This window comes from Tupaia chinensis, unplaced genomic scaffold (genome assembly GCF_000334495.1).
Source record: "Tupaia chinensis unplaced genomic scaffold, TupChi_1.0 Scaffold000459_1, whole genome shotgun sequence".
In the NCBI taxonomy this organism is placed as follows: Eukaryota; Metazoa; Chordata; class Mammalia; order Scandentia; family Tupaiidae; genus Tupaia; species Tupaia belangeri.
In genome coordinates, this window is record NW_006159968.1 from 1,614,354 (window position 1) to 1,624,674 (window position 10,321).

The window sequence follows — 10,321 nt, forward strand, 5'->3', positions numbered from 1 at the left end:
TTGTTCCCTCTGGTTCTGCAACCTTACTTCCTGCTTCTTCTTCACCTACTCGTATTACAGAAGCGAGGAGCCCCTTCTGGGCCATGCTTGCCTCCTGAAGAGATCTTGCCTCAAAGTTTCTCTTTTTCTGTGCATTCAGTGCCCATTAGACCCCTTGGCTTAAAGTCTTCCTGTCCCCCACCTCTCTTACCTGCAGCAGGCAGGGGAGAGCCCTGCCCAGGGACAGGTGTGTGCATGCATATGCATGTGCATATGTGTGCATGCATACAGCACCTCTGCCGGGCTAGCTGTGAGGACAAAGCTTAGCATTCCTGTACATGCTGGGTGTCCTGTGACCTTTGGTTCCCTTTGGCGTGTTAGTCTGGAGTTGCCTGACTTTGGGATCAGTGATGGGGGTCACTTTCTAAAATGCAGCAAATAGCATGGTGGGTGTGGTGGGTGGGCTGGATGATGGAGGGACCTGTGCTGAGTCCTGGCCCATCCCTTTCATTGGAAATGAGCTTCAGGCTCCTCTCCCAGCCCTTTACAGCTCCAACCCTCAGATGGAAGACTGGAAGGCCCGGTCTGGTACCCCCCTCTGGGTACCAGAGGCCTCGTCAGAGCCCATAATGCATCGTGCGGGAGGTGAGAGCTGCTTGGCAGAGTGAAGGCCTGACCCTTTGCCTGTCCCCTGGCTGAGTGGCTTCCTTCAGATAACATCTCTCAGTGTAAAGTACTGACCGCCAGCTTTGTTCCCTTGCAGGCAGGTGACAGCAGAGACATGTCTCGGGAGCTGCAGGACGTGGACCTCGCCGAGGTGAAGCCTTTGGTGGAGAAAGGGGAGGTGAGTTGGTTGCTCCCGGCTACTGCCAGTCACATGCACATGTGCATATGCATAGGCACACATAGGCATGTACATACGTGTACAGGCCATGCACATGTATACATGCACACAGGTGCTCATAAACAGGTACACATATACATATGTACACAGCTCATACCACATGCGTAAGCACACTGAACACATATGTGTGCAAACACATACACACACCTGTCCACCTCTTCCTTGAATATGAAGAGGTGAGGGGCACCGATTCAAGTCCCAGCTTGGGCACTAAATGCTCTAGCATCGTAGGCTGGCCCCTTTCCCACCAACTTGGGCCTCTCTGCCATGAAGGAGATGAGCAAGCTCAGCTCTCACAGCTGCTGTTAGGAGCGGTTTGGTCAAACCTCTTAGGTCAGCAGAGGCCTTCCGACCAGAGACAGAGGCCTCTGCCCCCTAGGCGGAGCTGGCATGGTTCGTGGGGGCCGTTGCTGCCCACAGACGCGCCTTTCTGATTGCACAGTCGCATGGCATTTGTAAAGCACGCTCGCATCTCAGCGAACCAGGCCTCCTCACTGCCTGTGGTGACGCACTGTTTTCCAGTGGTGGATGTTCAGACTCAGAAGTGGCTCCACGGCCAACTAAATGCTTTAGAAAATGGGAGTTAGCAGACACTGGCATCCTCCACCCACCTCTCGGTGAACCGTGTTTCATTAACAGTTTGTGTAGACAACAGGTGCCGTGGTTGGTCCCCATTTCACAGAAGAGGAGTCTGAGTGTCAGGGAGGTGTGTTTGTCCTCTGCTATAAAGCTACAAAGTGTGGGGCACAGAGTCAGACCTGGGCTGGCTGCATTTGGTGTAGCGATTGTTCCTGTAATTCTTTTATTACTCTGTATGTAGCTACTCTGTTTTAGGTTCACGGCATTTTGATTAGAAAAGTGTGAGATAGCTCTCTCTATTCCCATTTTGTAGAAAAAAAAAAACAACCAAACAAACAAAAAAAACCCTGGTTCCAGATGGGAAGGGAATTGCCCAGGTTTGATCAGAGTGTTGACACAGCGAGGATTAGAGACCAAGCCTGGGAAGCTGTAGAATACTTGCGAGGCAGTCTGCAGGAATGTCTGTAAGCCTTTTCTGTAAACGGCCAGGTAGTAGATACCTCAGGCTTTGTGGGCCATCTGGTCTGTCTTGCAATTGCTCAGCTCTGTTGTTACAGTGAAGTGGCCAGAGGCAGCATGTCAGTGAATGGGCTTGCTTACTGTGAGGCAGGGAAACCTTACACGGGCCAGTCAAACTTCATTTACACCAGGGAGGTGTGTTTGTCCTCTGCTATAAAGCTACAAAGTGTGGGGCACAGAGTCAGACCTGGGCTGGCTGCATTTGGTGTAGCGATTGTTCCTGTAATTCTTTTATTACTCTGTATGTAGCTACTCTGTTTTAGGTTCACGGCATTTTGATTAGAAAAGTGTGAGATAGCTCTCTCTATTCCCATTTTGTAGAAAAAAAAAAACAACCAAACAAACAAAAAAAACCCTGGTTCCAGATGGGAAGGGAATTGCCCAGGTTTGATCAGAGTGTTGACACAGCGAGGATTAGAGACCAAGCCTGGGAAGCTGTAGAATACTTGCGAGGCAGTCTGCAGGAATGTCTGTAAGCCTTTTCTGTAAACGGCCAGGTAGTAGATACCTCAGGCTTTGTGGGCCATCTGGTCTGTCTTGCAATTGCTCAGCTCTGTTGTTACAGTGAAGTGGCCAGAGGCAGCATGTCAGTGAATGGGCTTGCTTACTGTGAGGCAGGGAAACCTTACACGGGCCAGTCAAACTTCATTTACACACAGGTGGAGGTCCGTAGTCTGCAGCCTCTGCTGTACACTGTGCATGCTCTAAATTCATTTCCTCCTCCCTCTGGGTCTGTGCCACGGTCTTAACGAACAATTAATCAAACAAACTTCAAGGTGGTGTCAGCATGTCCTTCAAAGGCGTGAGAACATAGTCTCTAGCGCACTTTGCTTCGTTCACTCCGTCTCTCGACTCTCTCCCCTCTCCGCCCTCTGAACACTTGCTGTTCTGTTTTCAGTTACGTGTTCCATCAGGTGTGTTTGGCCAGTGCCTGGTATATGGACATTTGGGTCTTTCCAGCCTTTTGCTATTACACACAGAGCCACAGTGTACCTGTTCCCTGCATGTATGTCATTTCAGACAGGTGTATCATTGCGGGGTCCAAGGGTAAATATATTATAACATGCTATGAGTGGTTCTAAAAGTCTATGGGAAAAAAAAAAAAACTGTGGATGGACTTCAAAACTGAACATTTTGTTTTCTTTATTAATGATAGATAGGGCTCGTGTGTGTGTTTGTGTGTGTGCATGTGTGCGTGTGCGCGTGTGTATGAGAGAGAGAGAGAAAGAGAGAGAGGAGATTGGCACCCTCTGAGGCTTTTGGCACAAAGAAATCCAGCTAATGCATCTGCTTTTTTGCTGGGCTGTTACACTCTGAGATGAAAAGGCCAGTCTTAGTAAGCCATCAGGGAGGTCCCACAGAAGAAAGCAGAGGCGGCGGGGGGTGTGAGGCGGCGGGCGTCTCCAGCATCACTTTCTAGGGAGGAGCCTGCTGAAACTGACTGTGCCTCTCATCTCTCAACAGGCCATCACCGGACTCCTGCAAGAATTCGATGTCCAGGCAAGTCGGGCATGTGGCTTCCTTTCCCTCTTCCCTGACCATCTCCTCTCTTCCTTTTTTCTTTCCTGGCTGGTGGTAGATCATGATTCAAATGAAGGGCTGAGGAAAGAGAAGGAAGTGGTCTTAGCCAGGTCCCCATGCGAGCAGCTTCTGCCAGGCAGAAGCCGGCTGGAGTTCTGGCCGCCAAAGCAGGAGCCTCTCACTCTCCAGGAAAGCAGAGCAGCGCCACAATCCCTCTGCCCGCAGACTGGGCCTGTGAGCTGGGGGGATGGCTGGACTTTGGGCGGGCTTGGATGCTGGGCTGGGAGGGAGCAGGCGTGAAGGCTGGATGTTCTTGGCTCGCTTGCGAAAGTGAAACAGCCCTCTCTGTGGTTTACTGGCTTGGGTCTGAAGCGTGTCCATCCTCCCTCGGGTTGGCGGGAGGGCCAGGGGTGTGCCTCGAACTTTGTCCAAGAACAAACACTTGGGAAAGCGTCTGGGCTCTCTCAGAGGGGAAGGTCAGGACCGTAGGAACTGTAAGTCCTGGGCTCTCTGTTTGAAGGCTCTGTCAGGCTGCCCGCTGTTCAAGGCCCTGGGGGCTCACACCTGGGGCTTGTGATTTCCCCTGAGAGAGGAGGGGAGCACCTGGGCCAGCCAAGGTGGGCCGCAATGAGGTCCCCTCTACCTCCACCTGTGTCTGGCACAGGTCTCCTGGCTTTGGGCCCCTGTCCATAGTCTCTCCCACTCCCTGAGCTCCCCCACCAAGCAACTCCAGCCCTCCTCCTGGGTCTCCTGTATCGTAGGATGATCCTCCAGTCATGCAGAGGCTGGAAATCTTGTGTTGTCTCTGGAAAAAAAAAATGGGGACAAGTGCGAGAAGGGTTAGAAACGTTGGTTAACACAAGATGGCGAAGGCCTTGAATGTCACACCCAAGGTGTGTGAGCCTTACTTGACTGCCAGGGCTCTGTGGAACCACTGAGGTATGTCCCAGGTCTTGTTCTGTGTCCGGCTCTTCCCCCTCTGTGACAGCACACCCCTTCATGCAGAACACACATACTAAGCCATCATGTCCACCAGGCCCTGGGCGCCTGGACAGATGCAGGGGACTTTCTCGTCTCTTCTTTTTTTTGAGAGGGATTTTTGCTATAGGGCCCTTGTGCTCGCCAGAGAGACAGAGACAAAGTGAGAAATCAGCCCCTCCCCGGAAGGGGTGAATACTTTTGAGCACTTACCATATATTAGGGCATCACTGCAATCCCCTCTCCTCCACTCTCCTCTTGGGATTTTGGGCATGTAAGCACACGCACCCAGTGCGAGTTTTAAGCCTTTGGGTCTGGGACTCAAACCGTGGTCAACTACGTGGGAGTCCAGCGATGTAACCATTACTCCATCTGCTGGTCCTGATGCAGGGAACTTTTATACTGCAGGAGACGTGCACCTAACCCGACAGCCCACTACAGTTGGGATCCATGTCTCTATCCCAAAAGCAGAGATGCTGAGGCTCGAGGAGGGCGTGCATGGCCAGTGTTCACACAGCTCCATGGCGGACTATGGGCCTTGACCTTGAAATGTGTTTTGACCGCCTCCCAGTGCGGGAGCCATGGGCTGGGAGCGGAGCCTGAGCCAGGGGTCGCAGTGTCCACTGGCTGTTCAGAGATAGACGCTGCTTCCCGTGAGGACTGACATTGTGAACTGGGGCTAAGCATTGCCTGCCCCAGAAGATCCTTCCAGCCTGGGACGTTTGCCACCTTCTTTGCTATCAAGGACATCTGGGACAGTCAAGGGACACCTGGGACTGGGAGGGGGGTCGCTATTTCCACCCCAGGGGCTCCTGACTAGGAGCAGCCAGATATGTACCTTGTCCTTCCTTCCCTCTTCCCACGGGAGTGACTGCCTGATGGTCCCCCAGTGTCTGCGTCCAGGCTGTCCCAGCCCTCTGGCACGTCTGCCGTGCACTCAGACCAGGCTGGCTTCTCCCAGGTTATGAGTGAAGAAACCGAGCTCCGCCAGCAATGGTCAGGCCTTGGCTGAGACATGCCATCCTAGGAAAAGCATGTTTTTTGTTTGCTTTCCCCCCTTTTTTTTAATGAGTCAACCTGATGCACATTTAATTCCAGTTGACTCTGAGCAAATTACTTAACTTCTCTGAGCCCGGATTATACTCCATTTGTAAAATGAACAAAACAGTAGCAGTGAATGCGTTTGAGCACTTACCGTGTGTTAGGGCCTCACGGTGGCACGCTGAATTTCATTTCATGTATTTAATCTTCTCAAGTGCCCTGAGTAGGGGGTTCTGGTATCGACCTTTCAGAGGTGAGCAGAACCGCGAAGTGACAAAGCCAGAGAGATGGAGAGCGAGGGCACATACCCAGGGGCCGAGATTGACCTGTCCCCACACCTGGCGGTCATCGACCCCAGTGCCCACAGCTTACCCCTGCAAGAAGGCAGAGCAGAGACATAGCTAGGTGGAAGTGGCCCCTACACGCTGCTCCGGGACCCCTTTGGTTGTTGTGACTAATGGTGCCGTGAATGTGGGTGTCCAAATAGCACTTCTAGACCCTTCTTTCCCTTTTATCCCCCCCAACACTTTTAAAGCGTAGTTTTATGTTTTTTATTTACATTAAATTGCTGTACATCTTTACGGTGTACAACATGATTTTTCCCAGCATGAATATGGTGCCTATCCATCAAAGCCATCACCAGATAAGTTCCCATCCCTGTGTCTTTGACATGCGTTGTTGGTGTGCGCCCCCCACCCCGCCCCAATCAGTTCTTTACATATCAAACCTGGGAGTGGGATTGCCTGCCGGACAGTGTGGTTATAGGGATTTTCAAATCTTGGTTACCAAGTCTGGAGACCCTGTAGTTCCTCTGTTCCCTGTGGGGATCATTTCTCACTTTGGCTTTGCTCTTGACATTTGCAAAGCACTTTGTACATGCTATCTCAGGATGCAGGGGGCTGGTAAGGCAGAGGGCAGGTGCTCTGGCCCCTGCTGCTGGGGCAGGTCACCCTGGTTTTGGGTGGAGTAGGCAAAGGAACTGTACCCTTAGGATATCAGCAAAGTGCGGTTCGTAGAAGGAAGCTTTCGGAGGGATTGGCAGAGGTCGGATGACGTTTCCCAACCTCATTGCACCTCAGGCCTGGCTGAGCGCTTCCTGTGAGTCCCCGCAGCTGTGCTGGGAAGTGGGGGCATCTTCTCCTGGAGTGTGCTCCTCCATTTCTTTGACAAATGCCCACTTTGTGCCTGGCCTTACCTTAGGTGCTGGACTACCGTGATAGGCAGTGATCCTTGTTTTCAGGAGCTTAAATCTGGAATGGGGCCAGCCATGACTTGGCGTTAAGGCACTAGATCTCATACCACCAACCACACAGTTTGAATTCTAGACCTGACAGCTTGAAAAACATGTTGGACACATGTGCCCAAATCCCAAAAGGAGGGAGAAATGGAGAAGGAGTTTTGGTGTGACCATCCTCCTTGGGGTTGCTTTCTCATTCTCCCTCTCTCTGTCTCTCTCCTGTGAACGCATGCACCCTCTAGCAAAAACAAAAAACAAAACATCTGCAATAATAGCTCTGCACTCTTGGTCACCGAGTATTGTCAGGCACCCCTCTTCCGCTGCGAGCACCTTCTACCCGTGCTCATCTGATGCTGCAGTAGTCCTAGCAGAAGGGGAACCTGAAGCACGGGGGTGGGGGGTGTTCGGCAATTTGCCTGAGATCCCACAGCTGGAAAGGGGTGGAGCTAGGGGTTGAACTCAAGCCATGGGCTTCCGGAAACCACTTTTTCAACTCCCTTGAAGGGAGAGGCAAACAGGAACAGCCAAGTGTGGTGATTCTGGCAGCCACAAGGGACACCTGGGAGTGGGATTGCCTGCCGGACAGTGTGGTTATAGGGATTTTCAAATCTTGGTTACCAAGTCTGGAGACCCTGTAGTTCCTCTGTTCCCTGTGGGGATCATTTCTCACTTTGGCTTTGCTCTTGACATTTGCAAAGCACTTTGTACATGCTATCTCAGGATGCAGGGGGCTGGTAAGGCAGAGGGCAGGTGCTCTGGCCCCTGCTGCTGGGGCAGGTCACCCTGGTTTTGGGTGGAGTAGGCAAAGGAACTGTACCCTTAGGATATCAGCAAAGTGCGGTTCGTAGAAGGAAGCTTTCGGAGGGATTGGCAGAGGTCGGATGACGTTTCCCAACCTCATTGCACCTCAGGCCTGGCTGAGCGCTTCCTGTGAGTCCCCGCAGCTGTGCTGGGAAGTGGGGGCATCTTCTCCTGGAGTGTGCTCCTCCATTTCTTTGACAAATGCCCACTTTGTGCCTGGCCTTACCTTAGGTGCTGGACTACCGTGATAGGCAGTGATCCTTGTTTTCAGGAGCTTAAATCTGGAATGGGGCCAGCCATGACTTGGCGTTAAGGCACTAGATCTCATACCACCAACCACACAGTTTGAATTCTAGACCTGACAGCTTGAAAAACATGTTGGACACATGTGCCCAAATCCCAAAAGGAGGGAGAAATGGAGAAGGAGTTTTGGTGTGACCATCCTCCTTGGGGTTGCTTTCTCATTCTCCCTCTCTCTGTCTCTCTCCTGTGAACGCATGCACCCTCTAGCAAAAACAAAAAACAAAACATCTGCAATAATAGCTCTGCACTCTTGGTCACCGAGTATTGTCAGGCACCCCTCTTCCGCTGCGAGCACCTTCTACCCGTGCTCATCTGATGCTGCAGTAGTCCTAGCAGAAGGGGAACCTGAAGCACGGGGGTGGGGGGTGTTCGGCAATTTGCCTGAGATCCCACAGCTGGAAAGGGGTGGAGCTAGGGGTTGAACTCAAGCCATGGGCTTCCGGAAACCACTTTTTCAACTCCCTTGAAGGGAGAGGCAAACAGGAACAGCCAAGTGTGGTGATTCTGGCAGCCACAAGTGACCGGAAGACAGCAGTGAAGCCCAGTACGGAGCTAGTGACGGGGACTGGTGTGGTGGGTGCTGTTTTAGACTGAGGGGTCAGGAAAGGCTCTTTGAGGAGGTAATGTCGAGTTAAGATTTGGAGGGTAACTGGAGCCAGTGATGTGAGAAGGAGGAGCTGGGATTGAACATCCAGGCCAGGCAACAGCACCAGCCTGGGCCCTCGGCGGGTATTCTCAGCCTTCCCAGGGCAAAGACACATTGATTCCGTAAGCTGCTGTTAGGTAGGCCTGTCTTACCACAAATCATGGATGTGAGCTGAATCTGGGCATTTCGAAGGCCTGGTCCAGGCTGTTGTCAGACAGGCCTTTGTTTAAAACTGGCGTTTGGACGGTTTCTACATCTAGGGGACGCACGGTATTTATGGAGCCTCCTCAGACTGGCAGCCGTCTCCAGACTTGGGTGGGGAGTGCCGCAGCATTTCCTTCAGGGGCCGCACCGTAGTGTCAGATCCGAGCTCTCTGGGCCCCAGGGGTGACTGCGCCCAGGGCTGTGAAACTGAGCACAACAGCACCTCGGTTGAGGGTGGCCGCAGGGCGTGCCGGTCTGGGGACTGCCAGCGCGCTTGGCCCTCAGGATCCTCAATGGACGCCCCAGCTAAGCAGCAGCCACCTGCCTGCCCTGGACAGCCTGGTCGGCATGAGGCCTTCCCACAGCCTGAGCTGGAAGTGTGCCATGCAGAACCCAGCTGTTCAACCCAGGCTGGTTCTGTTCACCAGGACGCCTTTCTGGGAGGCAGGCCTCGGCCTGGGAGGCAAATCTAGTCGTAGGGACTAGGTGCCAGTTACCTCTGCAGTTTCTATTTTTATACAAATCTGGCCAAGCCAGTCATCTAAACACTCCTTCACGGGGCCTGTGTTTAGCCCATTGAGGGTGAGCTGATGCAGGACTTGGGACTTGAGGGGCCTGGGTAGCCACAGCTTTGTCCATTCAGTTAGGTGGTCTCCTGTTGATGTTTTAAATGTTTATTTAGTTATTTCATGAGAGACAGAGAGAGAGCACCCCAACAGGGTTCTCACACGCACTCACCCCCAGATCATGGCATATGGGCCCGGGTGCTCAGGGAGGACCCCGACACAAACCCAGGCCCCTCGCCCCCTGGGTACAGGCACTGCCATCACACCATGGCCTGTCCCTTTTCTGCTTATGCAGATGGAGTCCTAGGAGCCAGCCTCAGGAGTCTGAGCGACTTTGTGGAAGCAGTTAGTGCTGTTTCTTTCTTTCTATTTTTTTGGAGAGGTTTTTGTTATAGGGCGCATGTGCTTGCCAGAGAGACAGAGAGACAGAAAGGGAGAAATCACTCTCCAGGGGGGATGGCCACGCCACAAGCCCTTCTCCTCCATTCTCCTCTCGGGATCTTGGGCACGCATGCACACGCGCCCGGCGTGAGTTTTAAGCCACCGGGTCCGGGCCTCGAGCCGCAGTCGACTATGTGCAAGTCCAGCAACATAGCCATTACGCTAACTGCTGGTCCCTTCAGTATTTTGACCAATGCAGCAGATTCTCCTTCCCCTTCCCAGCATATCACATGCAGGACCGTAAGCTTTTTTTTTCAGGGAATCCAAAGACATGGACATGCACGGTAGCCAGAGCCCAAGCTCTGGGCAATCTAGGAGCCAGGGGGCTGGGGAGCACATGGCCTTCTCTCCCTCCTGGGCTGACATCACCTGAGAACACTCTGTTTTGGCCCAGGGGGTGTTTTCAGGCGAATGGATCTGTGATTTGCATGTGAACGGCTGCTAGCTGCTCCCTCCTCTTCCTGGAGTGATTTTTGGAGGCCTCAGAGCCCAGGACTGCAGGGATGTGGTGGTGACAGGAAGGACATGGTTTGATCTGGTTCTGCTGAGAAGGCCCTGGCATCAGGTTCTAGACAGTTACGTTTACAGTTTTGATGAATGCC

General features: G+C 52.7%; 1 protein-coding gene across 1 annotated transcript in view; it reads left to right on the top strand.

The window, feature by feature from the left end:
- Window positions 1-721: 721 nt before the first annotated feature.
- NDRG1 (N-myc downstream regulated 1) overlaps window positions 722-10,321 on the top strand; it is a gene marked incomplete at its 3' end in the record, with an annotated part of 37,656 nt that continues 28,056 nt past the window's right edge. The window contains 2 exon segments of the mRNA XM_014590542.2: window positions 722-823; window positions 3,446-3,481. Coding sequence (XP_014446028.1) covers window positions 761-823; window positions 3,446-3,481 — 99 coding nt within the window.